A 23,108-nucleotide genomic window follows, 5' to 3' on the forward strand; every position below is an offset into this window, starting at 1 on the left:
TTTAACTAAGATTAATTCTACAGAGAGTTTTACTAGGGATATGGCTCTCAAATTTTAACCAGAGACTAGCCATGAGTTAGATATACTCCAGAAAATTTTTCAAGATTTAACTCACTATGATAAATTAGTTATTCAGTGAACTTAGCATGAGTTTGCATAAATTTCTCAAGGTGCATTTAACCAGTATTGCTTATGAACTTTTTATTACAGGTAGAGCATACTCCAAACAAGATCGTGCCCAAAAATAATGATCAGAAACATTGTATATTACTCAGAACAAAAATAGTAAATCTAGCCCTAAGATGCTAAGCATGATTATTCAACAAAGCAAAACTCAGTAACTGCAGCTCAAAATTTTTAGACAGGAACACAGAGCTAAAAAGAGGCTCCAGAAATAAATATAGATTTTTCTGAGCATAAGAACTATATATGAGGAATTAAGTTGATTAAACCAGCATAAATCATGGTATATATCACGTGAACTCTAATAAATCTGAAATTTAGAGATTAGCAGGGATTCAGTGGCACAAGCATGAAGTAAAATTTTCAGAGCAAGTTCATGTGCATATTTTCCTGAATTAAATCGAAAATGCTAACAATAGATTAGAGAATCTTGATTGTTCCAATATGATACTGCTTTGGTTGGGTGCCATCTTTTTACTGTGATCTTAAAATTCCCTTAGTGACAACATATCCAAAATTCAAGGTCATTTGATGGGCAGAACTTCATGAACATGCATAAGGTGGTTTTCTTATTCTTTTCCCTAGATTAAATTCGGTTGAGTTTCTGCAAATGTGAATGTTACAAAATTTGTAGATCTTGTTACAAGGAATCCAGATCAGTTGTGTTTGCATTTTTCCGATTTTTCTGTGATTTGTTTCACATTTTAGGAGTTCACTGGTATACACTGAAAAACTTGCAGAAACACCCTTAAACGAAAAAAACAATTTACAACCGGGTCCTTCGCCGGCCTTCTCCGCCGTGGCATCTTGCCGGTGGTGTTCTGCGGTGCAGGGCTTGCCGGGGCTGCCATGGGGAGGCGCGTGGGAGAGAAAGGATCGAGGAACACCTACCCTGGTCGACGTTCGAGCGTCTAGTGCACGGGTTCGAGCTCATCGGCATCAATGGCGGGGTGGTTGTTCGGTTCGCCGGTGCTGGAGGTGAAGGAGGGCTCGGGGTAGGGGAACAGGGAGCGCACGAGCACGGCGTGAGCTCGTGGATGCTTCTGGGGTAGCTGTTGTGCTCGATCTCCCTCGGAGCTGGCCGGTCCGCGGTGAGCCTGAGCTCGCCGGCAGCGGCGCAAAAGGGGAACAGCGTCGGGAGGAGGTTTGGGGTCGATTCCGCGCGCGTGGAGCTTAACTAGGAGGTGGCGAAGCTGTTGCAGGGGTCGGAGGGGGCAATGTGGGGCTGGGCTAGCCGGTCCGCAAGAGCTGGATCTCGGCGGCCATGGCGGAGCGGCGGGAGGAAGAAGAAGGAGGAGAAGGGGCGCGACGGTGGAGCTCTCGGGGTCTTTATAGGCCAAGGAGCTCCTGGGTGAGGAATGTAGTGACTGGGGGCAGTCGATTTGGCCCTGGGCGACTCGACGGCGAGCGGGCGGAGGAGGCAGCGGCGCTGCGCCGGCCGGGGGTGTCGTGGCGGCTCGGGAAGAGGTCTGAGACGCGTGTGCGCGCGAGGAGGTGGCAAGGGGCGGCCAGGTGGCGCTGAGAGACTCCCCTGGGTCCATTTGGCCGCGGGCGCGCGGTGGACGAAGTCCACCGGTGGCGTACGGCGGGCGGCGGGAAAACAGAGCACCGGGAGAGAGAGGTGAAGGTGAGGGCCTATTTGGGATTTCTGAAATTCCAGGGACCTTTCGGTAAACAAAAATTTTCTCCTATTTGGAGGGCTCAAATGGAAAAGTGTTGAATACCACTTTTGCATAACTTTTCAAGATCTACAACTTTCGTGTTATGCAAATTTTCATTTGAACCCCACCTTTTGAACTATTGGTACATTTGCATATTTGCACAAAAGGACTTTAGTTTTATTCAGTTTTTGACTTGAATTTGGCTGAAGTTCAATTGAGCACATGTCAATTGAAACACCTCTCATGAGCCAACAAAAATTTTGTGCACATTTTTGAATTAAATTTTGAGTAGCTTTTCACTCCTTTTTCTTTTTCCTTTAATTTCTTTTGTATGATTTGTCTTTATTTGATCCTTTCTCTTTGAATTAATTTCTCAATTTTTTCTTTTAACTTTAACTAAGGTACATTGATTGTATTTAAATGTGCTAACACCTGAGGTGTTACAACTGACTCCATAGACATCTCCACAGGCAAGCCCCGGTGCATAATCCTATTATTTTTTGCAGCTTATTACCTTTTACTTGTGCATTTAAGTTATTGGAGTTGAATGAAAACCTTAGATGCATAATTCTAGGAACCTATTGTTTGAACACTAGAAACAGAGTTCGACTAGATGCTATGCTAATAGAACCGGTAAAAGTCGAGTGATTGCCTGTCACTCGCGAGTTTATAGGAGTTGATTGTTTACTTCCTGCAACCACTATAAGGATCATGGGCGGATTTGTTGAAATCTGTTTGTGTTAATAAATTTGTTAAGGTCGCAGTGTGTGGTAGTGTTGGTTAAGCGTTTGAAAGTACTAGCTACATGCCGTAAATATGGTACGCGGCAAGCCTTGTAACTAATCGGCCTGGCAAGTGGACTTTACCCCACTCTCTCTTAGAGATAGGAAGTTAAATTTTAACTAAAGTTTATTTTATGTTGCACAACAAGCCACGGGTGCAGAGAAGAGCGGTTCTCTGTAGTCAGGGGGAGTGGCCCTGATCCATGAACTGGAATGATAAGCCAATGGTTGCTTAGGAGTGACTCGACGGTGCTCCAGGCGTGTGTGTTAGGTTTACCATGCAAGGAATCAAATTCGGTTCGAACTGTTCCGCCGGTCACGGATATTGAGACTGCTTAATCTCTTTGCTACATAGAGTAAGAACTAGAACAAAGTTGATCCTCAATATTGTTGGATGCAAATAATTTCTATACCATGCTTGTATAGATAGGTGCAAACCTAGAAAGGTTAATGAAACTAGAATCTGAAAGCTAAAACTTGAAATGAAGGACATAATCTTTGTTGCTTTTCTGCAAAAGAAACTCGAGAACCTTCACAAACCCTGCATGTCTAGCTAAAGGGCTATGTTATACTCTTAGACGGGTCAGTCTTGCTGAGTATTAGTATACTCAGACTTGCTTTTGTTAATGTTTTCAGGAATGCTTTCCGATGACCAAGACTCTTGCTCAACTTGGCCTATTAGTTTACCTATTGGCTGGACGATGGAATGGGAACCATCCACCAGCCATGGTTTGGATGAATGATGTCATGTCCGGGCTTACCATGACATCACCCCTACGACGTTTGTACATAGTCGTGTTTTACTTTCCGCTGCAGAACTCTTTTCTTATAATTTGTTTCTGTGAAACTTCTCTAGTTTCTTCCGAAGTAAAACTGTAAAAGCTAAAACTTCGGCTTACTAGCTTCGAAACTTTGATGTAATTATACTCCTTATCTATGTAATGTATACTTGTATTATGATCCGATATCGAGTGGCTATATCGGGATTCTACCCGAAGGACCATTGGTTATACTAGTTAAAGTGTTGATGCACTAAAACTGGTGTAGTTCAACGTGGTTATGCCACAGCTGGTATCAGAGCAGGCAAGTATACTCCGGATGGTACAGCCCATCTTAGAAAGATTTTAAATAAAAGAGTGCTCAACAAAAGTTTATAAAACTGCGTTGGACTCGTTAAGGATTGTGTTTAGACCGTAAAGCCCTAGGGTAACATTTTATGGGTATTGTAAGGTGGCTATATGATAGATGTTTTCTGCAGACCACAGTTCGATAGGCTAAGAACGGATAGGATCTATCGACTATATATAAAGAGAGACGTATCTGTGCCACCGAAATTAACCACGTAAGACCAAAGGTATTTGGCAGTTATTTTTGGTTGCGAGGGCGATAGAGCGTGCATGCATAGTTTGAAACTTAAATGTTTTGCTTCTTAAGAACTTTTAGAATGCTTGTTTTAATAAAACGGTTAGTAGGAATGGTGAGAGCCTTATTCCAAAAACCTAGTTAACCCTAGGAGAGGTAAGCTACTTGAAATTAGATCAAGTTTTGCACCCTTGATCTTTTGATCAAGGAGTTTCAAATGATCAACTAGCCTTATTTGTAGTTTGATCATTACTGGATTCTTATGAAACTCCACGCTTCAATGACTCAGAAGCATACTTTTCTGCCCACAAGTTAATGGATCAGGAGACACACAATAACCTAGAAGGTTTTGAAAATACTAGTGGGCCATCAACCACATCATCGCCTACACTGCACAACCTAGTGGAATTAATAGCTGCCCAAAACGATGTGCTCCGTCAACTTTTTCAAGGACAACAAATGATTCAGCAGTTATTGCAGCAACAGCAGCACCAATCGAGTGGATACCCTATCTACCAACCTCAGGTTGTAAACTATCAAGAGACCAATGAACAGACAAATGAAGAAAAGGATATTTACTCGGACTCCCTTTTACCTCCATCACAACTACCGATGAAGCCTAGGAAAATGGAGACTCGGAATTCAAAGTGTAGTCTAGACCCCATAGACTTGACTGGATGGGAAATCTCATGTGCGGAGTTTATCCCACGTCGTCAACATCAAGCTGTCAAAATTCCTGACCTTGATACAGTTTTCAAAGCAAGAACTCTTTCGTCTATCAAGGAAAAGATGAACCAAGATCGATACATTACACACGCAGATGATTCAGCAGGTATGCCAGTAATGTTGCCTTTAGATAAACAACCAACCCAGAGGTCCGAGTGACACAAACCGCTGCTTCAACTGTGGAAGTCCTAGCCACTTCTTTCAAAACTGTTCCCGGGCCAAAACTCAAATTCAAGGTCAAAGTCCTATCCAAATTCCTTGGAACAATAGTAGAAAGAAGAAGATAGAGCATAGAAGACAAAGGAAGGAGCATAAAGGATAGTATAATGAATGCAAGAAGTAAATTGGGCACAAAGAAGTAAATTTCACTTCTCTTGCAGAACTTCCTGCCGGTATATCAGCAAGGATAGTTGGAAGAAACTTCCTTTGCCTTTCTTGTGCAATTAACTAACCTTGAAGACCGAAAATGGTGTATGGAGACATCACTTGTAGCATAGTAGTATGGGAGTAGGTTGTGACTTTTGTAGTATCCATCACCATGACTGTAACATAAAGCTTGCAATAAATGGCGATGTTTTTGTGGAAACTTTGTTATTCCTTGCATTTTGAGCAGCATGTGAGATGTGCATGTTATTGCAACCCACATCATTCTATTTTCAGCTATCTTTGTTGTGTATTATACCATTTGATGATGGAAGCAAATGTAAACCGTAATCTAACGGATATCTTCCATGATTCAGATGGTGGGCTCTACACATGGTACCCCGGAGGGATTTAGCCATGGCCAGGCTAGCGGATCTCAGCAACTGCCACCATCACCTCCTAGCTTGGCAGAAGTCATGGCTTTGCAAACCGAGCTGATACGACAACTCGTACAAGGATAGCAAAATCAGCCACGCCCTCAGCAGTGAGGACGAGACGATCATGTTCCACCGGCAGCTGGTTATTAGGAATTCTTTGGTACCCAGCCCCCACTGTTCCATCAGACGGATGAACCTCTGGACGCAGATGCTTGGCTTCGGACCATTGAGTCGAAATTTGCTCTGCAGCCAGTTCCATGCTCCGAAGCTAATAAGACTCTCTTCGCCGCCCAGCAGTTACGTGGCACCGCCCGTATCTAGTGGGACAATTATCGCGCCACGTTACTAGTAGACCATGTAGTCCTCTGGGATGAATTCAGGACCGCCTTCAGGGCACATCATATTCCTGAGGGACTCATGGACCAGAAGCTGAATGAGTTCTTGGCATTGACACAAGGAACCCGCACGATGCTGCAATATGCACAGGTCTTCAATCACCTGTGCCAGTATGCTGGTTATCATGCTGATAGTGATGCCAAGAAGCGGGATCGTTTCCGCCGCGGACTCAACACCAAGCTCAGGGAGCGCCTCAATCTTGTCTGCCCCGATAGCTTCAATGAGCTAGTAAATCTAGCTATTACTCAGGACAACTGCATAGCAGCGCATCGTGCTGAGAAGAAGAGGAAGGCACCAACTGGACCCTCGGGTGCGCAGCCACCGAGGTATCGTCTGGTACAAAACACAGTTCCCAGGGCCCCACAAAAGAATTCGCCATTGGGCAGATGGGTTTTCAGGCCACCCTAGCAGCAAGGAGCAGTTAGACCTCCTATGCCTCAGCAACAACAATCTGGGCCACGGCCAAATAATCAACAACAACAGTTTGGGCCAAGGCCAAATAATCAACAACCAAACCGTGCGAATGGCAACAATCATTGTTTTACTTGTGGAAGTTTCGATCACTTTGCTAGAGCTTGTCCCCGAAATTAGAAGCCTGCCCAAGGTCAAAATTCAAAGCAGAACAACCAGGGCAAGGGAAAGAAGCAGGTCATGCAAGTACGACAAGGAAAAATTAACTTCACTACTCTTACTGAACTTTCAGAGGGCGCACCCATCATGACGGGTACATTCTTTATCAATCATAAGCCTACAGTTATACTGTTTGATTCTGGTTTAACCCATAGCTTTATCAGTGATAAATTTGGGGCAAGATTAGAATTGCATTCTAATCCTACTAAGGCATCATATCTGATCACCACACCTGGTGGGCAAATAGCTTCCAATCAAATTGTTAGACGTGTGCCAATCCAGTTGGGTAGTAAGCTGATTAAAACCGACTTAATCTCTTTAAGTCTAGAAGGTATGGATGTTATTTTGGGTATGGACTGGATGACCCAATATAACATACTGTTAGATATCTCTTCTCGATCCGTTGAGATTAGTTCACCATACCAAGGAACCACTACTCTTTATCTTCCACCACAAGAGTACACTACTCCTTGTACCTTTGCCATGAAAGATATCAAACTTGAAGACATTCCGGTAGTATGCGAGTATGCGGATGTATTTCCGGATGACTTGCCTGGACTACCTCCTGATAGAGATATTGAGTTTGTGATTAAGGTACAACCAGGTACAGCTCCTATCTCTCAAAGACCCTATCGGATGCCACCAAATGAGTTAGCAGAATTGAAGATTCAACTGCAAGACCTTCTGGACAAAGGTTACATTTGACCACGTGCTTCACCTTGGGGTTGCCCAGCTCTATTTGTGAAGAAAAGGATGACAGCTTAAGGCTATGTGTGGATTACAGACCTCTCAATGCGGTAACAATCAAGAATAAGTATCCTCTCCCCCGCATTAACATCCTGTTTGATCAGTTAGCTGGAGCCAAATTTTTCTCCAAGATTGATCTCTGTTCCGGTTATCATCAAATCAAGATTCGTCCATGTGATATTCTGAAAACGGCCATTTCTATCAGATATGGACTCTATGAGTATATGGTGATGTCTTTTGGCCTTACTAATGCACCGGCATACTTCATGTACTTGATGAATTTGGTGTTCATGCCAGAACTAGACAAGTTTGTCGTTGTCTTTATTGATGACATTCTAATCTATTCCAAGAATAAAGAGGATCATGCTAAGCACTTGCATGTGGTTCTTCAAAGGTTACGAGATCATCGCTTATATGCTAAATTCTCAAAGTGTGAATTCTGGTTGGATAGTGTGAAATTTTTGGGCCATACTATCTCCAGTGAAGGCATATCCGTTGATCCGAGCAAAGTTCAAGAAGTAATGGATTGGAAACCCCCTACTTCACTCCATCAAATCAGAAGTTTCCTTGGCTTAGCTGGTTATTATCGTTGTTTCATTCCGGACTTCTCCAGAATAGCTAAACCAATGACGGAATTATTAAAGAAGGGAGTTAAATTTGTTTGGGATGATAAGTGTGAAGAAGCATTCCACACTCTTCGAGCGCAACTAACCACTGCCCTAGTGTTGGCTCAACCAGATAATACCAAGTCATTTGATGTGTATTGTGATGCCTCTGGCACCGGACTCGGATGTGTTCTTATGCAAAACAACCGGGTAATTGCTTATGCATCATGAGCACTTCGGACTCATGAGAAAAACTTTCATACTCATGATCTGAAGTTAGCAGCAGTTGTTCATGCTCTCAAGATATGGAGACATCATCGTATGGGAACTCATTGCAATATTTACACTGACCATAAGAGTCTCAAGTATATCTTCACACAAGCGGACCTAAACAAGAGGCAAAGATGATGGCTAGAGCTCATCAAGGATTATGATATTGAAATACATTATCATCCTGGTAAAGCAAATGTGGTTGCGGATGCACTTAGCCGTAAGTCACATTGTCATTGCTTAGAAGCGGAATCATACAACGAGACTCTATGCAATGAAATGAGGAAGCTGAACCTAGAGATGGTTCCACAAGGGAGCTTAAATCACATAGCTATTGAGCCTATGATTCAAGATAACATTATCTTGACGCAATTTCGTGATAAAGGTGTCAAGATCTTAAACAAGAGTTAGCTCGGGGCGACGCAAAATACAAGTGTTTTCATCTAGATCATAAGGGAGTTTTATGGTTTGACAATCGTATGGTTGTTCCTAAAGACCAATAACTCCTAAGGCAAATTCTTGATGAAGCACACCTCTCAAAGTTTTCCATTCATCCTGGTAGCACAAAGATGTATCAAGATCTTAGACAGCATTATTGGTCGACCAAAATGAAGAGGGAGATAGCTAAGTATGTCTCTGAGTGTGATATTTGCCAGAGAATTAAAGCTAGTCATCTCAAGGTAGCAGGCACACTTCAACCCTTGTCAATTCCATCCTGGAAATGGGAGGACATCAGTATGGACTTCATTGTTGGCTTTCCCAACACCTCTCCGAAGCATGATTCAATATGGGTGATTGTTGATAGATTGACAAAAACTGCCCATTTTCTTCCCATGCAAACTACTTACTCTGCTAAAAAGTATGTAGAAATCTATCTTGATCAAATAGTTCGTCTCCATGGCATACCAAAGACAATCATATCTGATCAAGGAGCACAATTTGTTGCACGTTTTTGGGAACAGTTACAAGATTCTCTGGGAACTAAGTTGATTCGTAGCTCTGCATATCATCCTCAAACAGATGGACAAACCGAAAGGGTAAACCAAATCCTTGAGGATATGCTTAGAGCATGTGTCATCCAGTATGACAAGAACTGGGATAAATGTCTAGCCTTAGCAGAATTTTCCTACAATAACAGCTATCAATCCAGTCTGAAGATGGCACCGTTTGAAGCATTGTATGGCCGAAGATGCCGAACTCCTTTGAGTTGATCACAGACTAGAGAATGCAAAATTTTTGGACCCGACCTAGTAACTGAAGAGGAGAATAAGGTGAAAGTTATTCAGACAAATCTTAAAGCCGCTCAATCCAGGCAAAAGAGCTATGTAGATAAAAGGAGAAAGCCGTTGCAATTTGACGTTGGGGATCACGTATATTTGCGAGTATCTCCAACTAAGGGTGTTCAACGATTCGGCTTATAAGGAAAGTTAGCACCTCGCTATATTGGACCCTTTGAGATCCTTGAAATATGTGGACCAGTGGCTTACCGAATTCGACTTCCTTCTCGGTTAGCAGCTATCCATGATGTTTTCCACATCTCTCAGCTCAAGAAATGTGTTAGAATCCCCGAGGAAATTGTTGAACAACAAGACTTGGAAAGTAGAGTCAGATTTATCATATGTGGAGCATCCAATGAAAATCCTCGATACTAAGGAAAGAAACACCAGAAGAGCAAAGGTTAAAATGTACAATATACAATGGAACAATCATATCGAGGAAGAAGCCACCTGGGAAACAGAGCACTATCTTCAACAAAACTTTCCCGACTTCCTTAGAACGAATCCAGGTACCTAACATCCCAGTCCATTTTTTCTACTCCGGAATCTCGGGACGATATTCTTTTTAGGGGGGAAGGCTGTGACACTTCAGGTGTCTAGATGTTAGATCATAAGGTAATATGTGCAATTCTGTTTTTAACCTTGTGTGATAGTCAAAAATTTTCAATGCAAAGTAAGGGCATATATGTAATTATACAAAATTACTAGACCCTTTTTGCAAAAAGTTTTAAATTAGAGAGTAATTTCAAATTTATGAAGGGCATTCTTGCAAATATGCTAGTAATCATTACTTTGGCAGCTTTGTTGCAAATAAGCCTTAAAATCCTTGAATTTTGCTATCAAAAAGGTATTTTCCTTATTTAATTCAAATTCACTAAAACTTTTGAAAACATTTCAAAATCCCTTGATCTAATGGAATTTTGCACAGCATGAAAGTTGTAGATCTTGAAAAACTGAACAACTTTCATTTTGGGCACTTTTTCATTTGAGCCATAGATCAGCAAATAATTTTTGTTTACAGTCAAGTCCCTAAACTTTTCAGATTTTGCAAATAGACCCCCCACTTCATCTTCTACCTCCTGCAGACTGGGAAACAGGTAAGTCTACCGCCACCGGTTCCCCGCCGTGGCTTTGCGCCTGCGCCGCCGTTGAGGCACCACCTGCCTCTCCCCGACTCCCTCTGATCCCACACCCCTCTCGCTGGCGCCCTCCCTGCTCTCCACGCTGCGCAGCTGCTCGCCGCCGCGGCATCCCAAATCCGACGAACTCGGGCGCCACCGGAAATGCCTTCCCAGACCGCCTCATCTTTCCACGCGTCACTTCTAGACACCCTGCCCTGCTCCGCCGCCTCAATTGGCTCCTGGCTTGCACGCCGCGTAGCACTAGAGCCTCCCTGCTCGTGCCACGCCGCCGGCAGCCGCTGGGTTGTGTTCCGCCTCCGGTGCCGCCTTTTTCCTGGACGAGCTCATCCCCCAAGCTGTCCCCTTACTTATCCCTCTCTCTGCGGCCTATAAATAGCTGAACCGGGCTTCTACCCGACACACCACCGCCACCCATTCTCCATCATCGCTGGCAACCTCTACCCATCGCCAATCCGCTGCCACCGCATTTCCCAACCACCCTGAGCCTCTTGAGAGCTTCGCCGAGGTCCCGCAAAGCTAGCTAGCCCCTCAATTCTGCTCATCCCTCACCAGAACCCCGCCATCACCGTCCACCTATGCCGCCGCCTCTGTCCCGTCGCCGACGAGCGTCTCCCGACCTCCAATCCTCCCTCCCAACCCCTCCATCTGGTGTGCCATAGCTGCTTCTTTCTCCCTGTCCACCTCCCCCTTGCCGCCGGCGAAGCCCCTCGCCGGATTTAGCCAGTCAACCCCTTCCCTCACCCCTGACTCCGGCCAAGGGCTTGATTGCAAGCCCCAATTTCTTCCCAGGGTCCTTCCTGCAAAAGTTTCTTTCTCTTTCAATCTTTCTGCAGTGAACATAAAAAATTCCTAGAAAAATGTAGAAAAATAAAAAAATTACCAAAGCAATTTTGTTATTTTCTTTGTAAATAGATCTACAAGTTTGGTATTGTGAAGTTTTGATGAAACTTTGTGTATTTAAATCTAGAAATAGAATTAGTTTATGGTCTTTTTAAATTGTATCCTTTGTTCTAAACAAATGCTAATGCTGAGCTTTGAACCATGTGTTCTTTAAAGCTTGTCAAGCTTTCCAAAAAAATTTCTAAACCCATGAATGAGTTATAGCATATGCTTTAAAAATTTTCTTCCTATATTAAAATTTGTGTCTAAAAGAAATTATTTACATAATTTCTTATGGATTGTTTTAAAAACCTTATTCTTGTTATTACATGGAGTTTCATACTATTTACTCTATAGTGAAGGAAAGCTATACTCAAGCACCTCACTATATTTTCAACTTTTGCATTTCATATAGAAGTCACCCCGCTAGTCGATGGAATGTACGAGCTCATCCAGGATCCAGACGAGGATTTTTTTTCTGGAGCCCAAGTCAACTCTGCTGAATTAACTGAAAGTCCGAACCTTGATTCGGAAGAACCCCAGTTTACTGACTCCATAGACACCTCCACATGCAAGCCCCGGTGCATAATTCTATTATTTTTTGCAACTTATTACCTTTTACTTGTGCATTTAAGCTTTTGGATTTGAATAAAAACCTTAGATGTATAATTCTAGGAACCTATTGTTTGAACACTAAAAACAGAATTTGACTAGATGCTATGCTAATAGAACCGGTAAAAGTCGAGTGATTGCCTGCCACTCGCGAGTTTATAGGAGTTGATTGTTTACTTCCTGCAACCACTATAAGGATAATGGGCGGATTTGTTGAAATCTGTCTGTGTTAATAAACTTGTTAAGGTCGCAGTGTGTGGTAATGTTGGTTAAGCGTTTGAAAGTACTAGCCACATGCCGTAAATATGGTACGCGGCAAGCCAAGTAACTAATCGGCCCGGCAAGTGGACTTTACCCCACTCTCTCTTAGAGATAGGAAGTTAAATTTTAGCTAAAGTTTATTTTATGTTGCATAACAAACAACGGGTGCAGAGAAGAGCGGTTCTCTGTAGTCGGGGAGAGTGGCCCTGATCCACGAACTGGAATGATAAGCCAACGGTTGCTTAGGAGTGACTCAACGGTGCTCCAGGCGTGTGTGTTAGGTTTACCTTGCAAGGAATGAAATTCGGTTCGAATTGTTCCATTGCTCACGGATGTTGAGACTGCTTAATCTCTTTGCTACATAGAGTAAGAACTAGAACAAAGTTGATCCTCAATATTGTTGGTTGCAAATAATTTCTATACCATGCTTGTATAGATAGGTGCAAACCTAGAATGGTTAATGAAACTAGAATCTGAAAGCAAAAACTTGAAATTAAGGACATACTCGTTGTTGCTTTTCCGCAAAAGAAACTCCAGAACCTTCACAAACCCTGCATGTCTAGCTAAAGGGCTATGTTATACTCTTAGACGGGTTAGACTTGCTGAGTATTAGTATACTCAGACTTGCTTTTGTTAATGTTTTTAGGAATGCTTTTCGATGACCAAGACTCTAGCTCAACTTGGCCTAGTGGTTTACCTGTTGGCTGGACGATGGAATGGGAACCATCAACCAGCCATGGTTCGGATGAATGATGTCATGTCCGGGCTTACCATGACATCACCCCTACGACGTTTGTACATAGTCGTGTTTTACTTTCTACTGCAGAACTCTTTTCTTATAGTTTGTTTTTGTGAAACTTCTCTAGTTTCTTTCGGAGTAAAACTGTAAAAGCTAAAACTTCGGCTTACTAGCTTCGAAACTTTGATGTAATTATACTACTTATCTATGTGATGTAAAATATTGTGGAATTCTTGTACCTCTGACTCGCCTTCGTGCGGGATGTATACTTGTATTACGATCCGATATCGAGTGGCTATATCGGGATTCTACCCGAAGGACCATTGGTTATACTAGTTAAAGTGTTGATGCACTAAAACTGGTGTAGTTCAAAGTGGTTCTGCCACATTCGCCGTGGTTGACTCTTCACCATTGTCAGTCGGGGAGCCCCACTCCATCGGTCGGGAGTGGTGGTAGTTGTTTTGGGCGGTTTTCTTGGGCAAAGGGCCTTCGTCCTCCCGTCCTATCCTTAGTCAGTCGGGATGGTCTTCGCGCTTCGATCGGGGTTCGACGGTCGTCCAGTTGCCTGTCTATCCGTACTAGCTCCATGCGTCCTCCCCTGAGCGGGCTCTGACTGGAGAGTGGCACGCTTGCTGACGGGCTCAGCATGTCAGGCGGCCTCGCCCGGTCGCAGTCACCTGTCCCAGACGGAGTGGCACCAGGGTGGTTATGATGATGGCGTGTGGGGCGGAAGAGTTGACGCCCTCTCTCCCGTTCTCTGTCGCGGGTACGGGTAGGTGGCACAGTCCGCACTGTGGCCCCATCACGAGACCCTGTTCTGATGTACGGTCACGCCTTGCGGGAGTGGGCGGCGCGTACGACGGCATGGTGAGTAGGCGTGGTCGCCACGCCCTCGTCCCGGGTCGTCTACATGGCGAGCAAGACCTGGGCTACTTGGTACGGATGGCCGCTGTTTGCGTCCGCGGTCGACGGGCTGCCATGTGTCCTCCCCCCCATTCGTTCGGTTGGGCGTCGGCCGTCCTGTGCGGATGCTACAGTTCGCCTGGGTCGTTTTTGGGCCGGATGTTGGGCCCTGGAGAAGAGGAGGAGTGGCTTTGTTGGGGGACCCCGGGTCCTTACCTCCATCATATGTAGTCTAGGATACGAATCTTGAAGAGTTCTATTTCTTGCATCCTTTCTTTGAGCTGGGAAATCATGTTTACTGGTTTCTTTGGTATGCTCTGGGCGATTTTTTTTATAAGTTGATTTGTTCTGCTTTGTTGAGTTACATATTTGTTGCAAAATTGTGAGCTATTTGGTCTACCTTCTATTCCTCTGCCTTTTCCGTGATGCTGCTCACAATGCATAATTAATGAGGCTAGAGGGTAGGGACCTATTTATAGACTCCGCTTCCAGGTGTTCCGCCTGTGTTCCGGAAAACTATGTGTAGGGGTGTTAATGGGTGACCCTTAGGGGCACCTCCAGCCCTCTTTAGTTCCAAATTTTGTACTAGAAAACTAGTACAATATTTTGAACTAAAGAGGGTTGGAGGTGCCCCTAAGGGTCACCCATTAGCACCCCTAACTTTGTGACTCCTGAACCATGTCACCAACCACAATCAGACATGCCAGTTTTATGAGTCTAAAATATAATAGTTCTAGGCACACATATGTGAGTCATGTGCCATGATCAGTTGTATATATGAGATCAATTCCAATATGATCATGTGGGCTAACAACCTGTAGAGCTGATCGTACAAAACAAACCCAGCATTTGCATCATGTTGTACTCGGGTCAAACATGTACGTGCATAATAAATATTCTAGTAGAGTTCTCAATTAATTTCTCTACTGTATTCCAGCATAGATGTCCTCGGCACCTCGAGTACAAATTTCACAAGTTAAATTTCACATCAATAATTCCCCATCACACTCATCAATAAGTAATTCCACATTGAGGTAGACAATAATCATGATATAAATAATATGAATAAATGTTGAAAGCCACGTATAAGAAAATCCAACAGTATTATCATTTAAACTGGTCCGTGGTGATACATTTCATTTGCAGATAATGCTGCACTGCTTGTGAATACCAAGGGTGATTGAGAGATAAGAACTACCACCATCTATTTCCTGCATCAACATCAGGCTGATGCAGTTTGGCATGTAACACGATAATCCCCTCTGTTACATACTCTTGTATTACTGGACTGACGGCCAGGTGTGCGCTGACGACCTTTGGCCTAATATTGCTGGCACGGCAAATGAAATCGTTTGAGAGCTTGTTGGAATCTGTTGCAACTGTTGGACGCGTTGTAGTGAACAGAAATTTGTCTACCATGTCATGTGAATCTGTTATTAACCCTGCGCTTATCTTCAGTTGCAAGACTGGCCTTTTCTTTCGTGAGAATTCTGGGTCATATTTAGCCCGTTTGTGGAGGAGATTCTCGCTTTGGGGGCTTGTGGGACAAGCAAAATCCAGTAGAAGCTCCCGCCAAACAGTGCCAAAATCCTATTCATTTCCACTCCAAAAAAAATCCTATTGTTTTGGAAAACAAAAAAAAGGATAAGTGAACTGTTCTCACACAAGTTTAGTAAAATTTTAGATAATCTTTTCTTCATAGTATTCCATACACCTTGGCAACATAACACATTTGTATATGACACCGAGCAGCAGGAACATTACCCATCAGTTTCTTTGTACTACTATTGGGAGAACAGAGTAAGATTGCTGCTCATTCTTATACTAACATTGATCCAACCTTTCATCACCTCCCATCTCCGGACTATAAAGCTAGTAAGCCACTAATTGTCATCTGAACAGAGAAACAAGCTCACATAAAACCCTGATATCAATTTCTTCTATATAAAACAGTGGAAAAGTATATAAAAGAACTAATGCATGAAAGATGCAAACAGCTTTACAGTCAACAGCAGGCTTAGCAGAAGAACAAAACTACTCCAAGTGGAAGTATTGCTGGCACCAGCAGTGGGATGGGTCCTGAACTCTGTAGTTCCTGAATAGACGTTTCCATTTACAGAGGATTCAGAGGAGGATGACCATGGAGTCCGATTAGGTGCCCCTGTGTCCTTGCATGCGCCCATTGGTGCCCCAACCTGCAGTAATTCATTGGTGAGGAGTGAGGACATTGATGAAAAACTCTGATCTGAAAAAAGAAATATGGCAGAAGTCATATGCTCCAAAAGAGAATGGTCTACAGTTTTCCTGGAAAAATCAGGCCCGGTGCTAATGATCATCAAGAACAAATAGCATGCTAAGTGAAAGGGCCATAAAGTGTTCCAACGTTAAAACTATAGGTTCACAATTACCTGGCAAGCAGCAATGGTGTTGCAACCACATAATGTGAGGCCATTGATTCTGTCTTGAACATCAAAAACACCACCACCATTGCTTCGCTGCACACAGCCAGTAAGAAAAATTTTATACGATACAGCAGATATAGCTTGTTTGTAATGATTAGATAGATATTGTTGTATCTGACTACTATTGAGTTTACTTGTACTCCAAGCCTATACGGCAATATATATTGGCTTGGAGTACAAGTAAACTCGACACAAGTCAGATACAACAATATCTATCTAATAGTAATTTTGGGGATCAAATATTACCATGTAGAAATTCACAGCTATAAAGTTGGGGATTCTATTTCCAGCTGCAGCATAACAAGCTTGGACCATTTGTGGTAGCCCAGAATTCTCTTTACATGCTTCATTCTGTACAGGCATTGTGGGGAAGTAATTTTGCATAAATAGAGATGCAGATCTTGAGTTCAGTGGCTGTGATTCCTTTCTGTTTGGACAAGAACCAGGCACGATCCCTGGATCTCCAGCTGCCATGACCATGAGAAATGAAATGTGAATTTCAATACAAGAGAAACTCTTATGTTTGTTGTTGATCGAAGGTAGCAAATAGAAGTCAATTGAGGATACCTTATAGTGAGCAATAGTTACTGGCCATTACTGTTTCATTTTTCAGATGGAAATTTATACATGGTCACCAGGTCAATCTGAGGCAAGCTAGCACTTTGGTTAGGGATACAATTTCTAAACTCAATTCATGTGTTGCGGTAACTAAAGTCAGAAATCATTTTTTTCAAAAATATGCAGGAGAGCTGCTTATCATTGCATTAAGAGGGAAATAGAGTAGCAAATTTTACAACGTGTGCCCTTAGGGCGCACAGACACCACGGGGCCACTAAAGTCACAAATCATATCCTGAGGTCAAAACAACTTCGCATCTGTTTTAAACCAGATTACATCAGGTGAAGTTTGTGCAATTGAGATCCTGAGGACATTTTCTAATTTCGTTTCTTCTTTTGCCACAAGATATGTGTACCACTAGTGTGCATAACATGGTTACCAGTCTGAAACATTTTGACCAATATTGAGAGACAGCACTTTGTGCATTTTACTTTGTTGATTCTTAGAGTTTAGACCGCAGATATGATTATTCAGAAGCTTCAAATGACAAGCAATCTCATTTGTCTGACAATACAACTATTAGTCTTGTCCAGTGTTATTACTTATGCCTTGTTTAAAAAGGTGCATAACATATTGATGAGATTGCTACACATTTTAGACTAGATACCATGTGTCTGAAACAAATGATGGGGACGTCATCCAAAAGACGAATTGTTGAAAGTAGTCAGTTCCACTGAAATCAGTGTAACTAATAGATTAACTAAAACTAATATCATATGGATACGTAGCAACCAAAACAATAGGAGGAAGGAAATCTTCCATTTGCACTTTTGCAGATGATTCCACTCAGGTTTGCTATGTGTACTAAGTAGAGAAGACGAAATTTCAGGAAAACTATTAATTTAGTATATATCAATACTCAAATATGAATCTACACATTACGTGAAACTTTACAAAAAAATGCATTTGTAAAGCTATAGCACATCCAATGCTAATTCTTACTAGCAAAATGGTAGCACATATATTTAACACAAATTCAACAGAGGATATTACGCTATATGTTAGAAACATTGACAGAAAAGAATGCATGATTTGGTTGCAATCAGAAAGAGTTTTTAACAGTTTAAATACATAATATATTTGTTTATTGCAATTGGATAATGGGACCACGTGTGTAATTTATGTCCCTTCTATAATATTTCAGCTACCATAGTGAATTGGGAGTGGGTAACAAATACTGAACAAGTATAGCACTGTATGAACATCAGATATTTTTTACATTTTGACTACCATCAGTCTCATAATTATGCACAAAACCATAATATGAATTTCAAGTTCAATCTTAAGAGTAACACATGTGTTCCAGGACATACTTTAGGAAATTAGGCATCAATTGCCAATGGCAACACTGGCATGTACAATCTTATATCATGTACATCTTCAACTAGTATCATCTTAATAAACAAATTAAAATTATTAAAAATTAGTTGAACTGAAACCTAAGTCTGTACTAAAAACAATAGGACGATTATATTGAACAAATCTAACATTCTTATAGAAAGCAGTTTTTCTGCAATGCTAAAGTAACTGATGGTTATTTATGAACATCAATATATGGAGGGAAAACAATAAAGTCACTCAACATTCACTGGGTTCAGTTCTAAATTGGTATGTGCCTACATCATACTCGTCTTTGTAGTAAACTAATCACTACACAACAACTCCATGCCCGTCAAACTGGTTGCTGTGTGGAAAATAGCCTAAACTAACCACTACACAACAATTTCATGGCCCGTCAAACTGGTCATTTTGTGGAAAATAACCATGTTAAATATGATTTTTTAGAACTAAATTATGTTATTGCGATATCTCAACTCTTAACTAGGAAGATACGGTAGTACACATTGTAATAAAAGTGCTTTAGAATGGTCATCACTATCTACCAATATACAAAAAGCCATGTGGTTCTATGTCTTACTAGAGCAGGTAGTTGAACTTACACTCATTCTCTCGCAAGTAGCTCCACTGGTAAGCTATTCCTTCACTAGCCTCCTTCGAAGCATCAGAAGTAAACACTAGCAACCTGTGGTTCTTTGCAACCATATCTGTGACGCTTGGCCAGTCCTTGCCATTAGTTGGCATTTCTGAGATGGGGTACCAATACTTCATCAAGTCAGCAGCAGTAAAGACCTTGCTCAGTCCCATCGGTGAGTGAACATAATCCTCAATAAATATTGTTACAATCTCTAAGGGATTCTCAGAGAGAAATGCTTCCACCTCTTTTAGTGTCTCAACTGCTGGTACCTAACATTGTAATTAAGTTGAACATATTAGTTTTGGGGCCCATGCAACATATCTTGGAGTTGCAGGAAAATTTAGGAACAACGAAATAATCTATCATTTACATCATTTATTAACGCCAATTGAATTTTTCCAGGAGGTGCCCTCATCCAAAATTAGGGGAAATTAAGATTATAATGAAAACAATAAGCAAGCACAAGTCCTGAGTCTGAATATGGAGTTAGAGAATTATGAGATGGGCGATGAACCGGTAAGTATCTGCAAGGAATAAACTCACAAAAGCGGTGAAGTTGTAGCATTGCCCTTGCAGGGAGTGGCAGAGCCATACATCATCATTGAAGTCATACATATCAAGCATTAGTCCCCTGACGCCATTCTGCAAGCACCTCCATATCAATTTCTTAATCGATCACACTCCGCTCCAAACATACAAAGTCCACCGTAGAATCTGCTCGTAAGATCCAGAACCTACCCTCAATTGGTTGGTGACGGAGTCCTCCTGGTTGTAAAACGTGACCCTCTCCGCCCCAGTGCGCGAGGGTTCGCCGAGGATGGAGAAGGAATTGTGGGTGACGAGCCACGAGTAGTGGTTGAAGGGCAGTCCCTTCACCTGAACAAGAAGCAAAATGCCCCACATAGTATCAGGATTCGGGAAGAAGAGAAGCTACCGAGAAAGAGACGGAAGAGGGGAGTGCGGTGGATTACAATTGAGGTGGGCTGGATCGTGAGGTTCCTGATGCAGGAGAGTCTGGTCCTGCCGGGGGCGGCGCAGCTGCCGCAGTACAGGCCCGTGCCGCAGTCGCGCGCGGAGGAGCACGAACCCCCAACCTGATCGGAACAAAAAATACAAGAATTATTCATTCACTGATGCGCAGCGGTGAAGTGAGTTCTGATCGCAGGTTTAGCAATAAAAGGCGCCCAGATTAACTAGTCGCACCTCAATTTTAGCAAGAACTAGAAGAATCCCAGCAAGAAACTGAGGATCTGATCGAGCCGGGCCCCCCAGAGATAGGTACACCCAAGAAACTGAGACCGCAGCAAGAATCGGACGGTAGGCTGGCTAGTTAGGCCGGTACCTGGGCGGAGCAGGGGACGAGCAGCAGCAGCAGCAGCGCGATGTGGAGCAAGAAGAGCACGGAGGAGGGGAGCAGCTGCGGCGCCATCAGCTGCGGCCACCAAACCACATTCACCCACCTTTTTTTCCTTTTTCAGAGGGCAGGAGTGATCCGTGTTAGAGCTAGTGATCTGCTGACGGCTATTAATTAGTAATTGTACCTCTGTTTGGCTCAAAAAAAAGAAGAAGCTAAAAGCCAACGAATTTTCGCTGGTTATGACGAAGGGCGGTGCAAACCCTCCAAAAGTAGCTTTTTTTCTATTCAAAATTGAAAGCAGGTCCCGAGGTGCTTCCACTGGCTGTGGCTGTGGGAAGTTGAAAGAAACTAGGTAGGTTGGCGCGCTATGCGCGCCTGTAGCAAAAGGTTTGATCTAAAATTATAATAAAAATATATTATTATGTGCTATAGTTAAAGCAATATCGTGTTGATGTATTTTAACAATATGTTGATGTATTGAATGAAGTCTGAAAGTTAAAGTACATAGGTATAGTAGTTTAAAGTCTGAGAGCACGCTAAATGTATAGATATATATATTTTTAGGTTTTTTTTTTGTTTTATGTTAGTAGGTACGGTAGGTGAATTGATTTATATTTATTATTGATTTTGGTAGGGTAAAAGAAAAATTTAGTAATTTGTAGTAGGTATAGTTCATGAATTGTCATACAATTATATTTTGCGAATTAAAATCCATTAAGTAGTAGGGGCTAGCACATGTAGATGTAATTGATGTTTATTATGTTCGTGTAAATAAATAATTAAATATATTTTATGAATGAATTCCAATTGAATATTATGTGGGTACCACCTGAATAGCACATAGGACCCACGTTGGTTCTCCATAAATAGTACACGTAGGAATTCATTTTTTGTATGTTAACAGATATAGTTGATGGATTAGCTTGCACTAATTATTAATTTTGGTAGAAAAAATCATAAGATTAGGAATGAATGGATGATTCAATTATATTTTATGAGTTCACAAAGTGAAAACAAAATTCAATAAGTAATAGATGTGAATGTTTTGGTAGAAAAAATCATAAGATTAGGAATGAATGGATGATTCAATTATATTTTGTGAGTTCACAAAGTGAAAACAAAATCCAATAAGTATTCATGAATTGTCATACAATTATATTTTGCGAATTAAAATCTATTAAGTAGTAGGGGCTAGCACATGTAGATGTAATTGATGTTTATTATGTTCGTGTAAATAAATAGTTAAACATATTTTATGAATGAATTTCAATTGAATATTATGTGGGTATCACCTGAATAGCACACAGGACCCACGTGGGTTCTGTATAAATAGTACATGTAGGAATTCATTTTTTGTATGTTAACAGATATAGTTGATGGATTAGCTTGCACTAATTATTAATTTTGGTAGAAAAAATCATAAGATTAGGAATGAATGTATGATTCAATTATATTTTGTGAGTTCACAAAGTGAAAACAAAATCCAATAAGTAATAGATGTGAGTGTTTTGGTAGAAAAAATCATAAAATTAGGAATGAATGGATGATTCAATTATATTTTGCGAGTTTACAAAGTGAAAACAAAATCCAATAAGTAATAGAGGTGAATGTAGTATACAATTTTTTTATTTTTGTGTATAAAGAAAAACTAAACATTTAAACACGTGGGGCCCACATGTTTTTATTTTTTTTACAATTCTATTATTTTTTATTATGAATTATATTTTTTATTATTTTTTATTATGAACAGTGCCCCGGGCCCACATGAACAGTACTTCAATATTATTATTTAGTATGAACAGTGACCGGGCCCACATGAACAGTACCCCCCGCCCCGCATGAACAGTGCCGCCGGGCCCACGTGGGCCCGCGACTCACGGCAGCGCTCCAAATCTTGGAGCTTTAGTATATGTACTCAATTAGTCACACCACTGATTATGCTGTACCCTTCTTTTGGTCTGTCCTCCTCCCCCTACGAGTTGAGATGGCAACCAGTAAAAACCCATTGGGTCTATCCATCCCAAACCCGAACTTGTGAACAATACATCAGCCCGTTAAGGAACCCGCGACCCGTCACGGGTACAGATTTCTGCCCAAACCCGCATCCGCTCGGGTCTCAGGCACCTGCGGGTCACCCGCGCAAATAGCAACGGTGTTGAGGCTGCCGACGGCGGCAAGACGGCGAGGGGACGAGTGTGCTCCAGCGCGCAAAAGCCTAGCTCGCAGACGCTTGTTGGGCGGATTGGCGACGAGCCCGCACGCCTCCGCTATCCCTGCCATGCCATAGGCGGCAGCTGGCACCGTGTCGCGGGGGCCAATGGTGGCCGAGCGGGCTCTGGCGTCGACACGAGCACCGCCATGGGTAGGGCTCCGCGAGCCTCCACCGCTGCGAGCCACCGCCGCCGCCGCAAGCCTTCGGCGAGGACCAGCTTGGGCGCGGGAGCGGTGGCGGCGAGGCCCTACTCCGCCACGCCGCGAGCCTCCGACGAGGCCCTGCTCCGTCGCGTCGCAAGCCTTCGGCGAGGCCCAGCTTGGGCGCGGGCATGGCTCTGGCGAGGCCCTGCTCCAGGTGGAGGACGGCCGGGCACGAGCTCATCAGTTAGAGGAAGAAGGAAGAAGATGGTGACTATTTGTTGGTGCTTACCAACGTCACCACTGGAGAACCGCGATGACGCCCGCAGACACTAATGGGGTGACAGGTATTTCGTGAATCATGAATAA

General features: G+C 42.6%; 1 protein-coding gene across 1 annotated transcript; it reads right to left on the reverse strand.

Moving 5' to 3' along the window:
- Positions 1–15,643: 15,643 nt before the first annotated feature.
- Positions 15,644–20,529, reverse strand: LOC120672874 (PI-PLC X domain-containing protein At5g67130-like). The gene is made up of 8 exons (XM_039953483.1): positions 20,373–20,529; positions 20,002–20,124; positions 19,769–19,906; positions 19,574–19,672; positions 18,996–19,299; positions 16,684–16,904; positions 16,384–16,470; positions 15,644–16,170 (listed from the first exon to the last, which is right to left on the reverse strand). Exons 1-8 carry the CDS (start codon positions 20,457–20,459, stop codon positions 15,949–15,951), a joined length of 1,281 nt encoding a protein of 426 aa, XP_039809417.1. The 5' UTR covers positions 20,460–20,529; the 3' UTR covers positions 15,644–15,948.
- Positions 20,530–23,108: the final 2,579 nt, after the last annotated feature.

This window comes from Panicum virgatum, chromosome 2K, assembly GCF_016808335.1.
Source record: "Panicum virgatum strain AP13 chromosome 2K, P.virgatum_v5, whole genome shotgun sequence".
NCBI classification, from domain to species: Eukaryota; Viridiplantae; Streptophyta; class Magnoliopsida; order Poales; family Poaceae; genus Panicum; species Panicum virgatum.

Coding starts and splice junctions, on each gene's coding strand:
- LOC120672874 (XM_039953483.1), bottom strand. CDS start 20,459: ATGGCGCCGCAGCTGCTCCCCTCCTCCGTGCTCTTCTTGCTCCACATC. Junction 19,300..19,573: donor GCTACAACTTCACCGCTTTT/GTGAGTTTATTC, acceptor TTACAATGTTAG/GTACCAGCAGTTGAGACACT. Junction 16,471..16,683: donor TAGCTGTGAATTTCTACATG/GTAATATTTGAT, acceptor GGCTGTGTGCAG/CGAAGCAATGGTGGTGGTGT.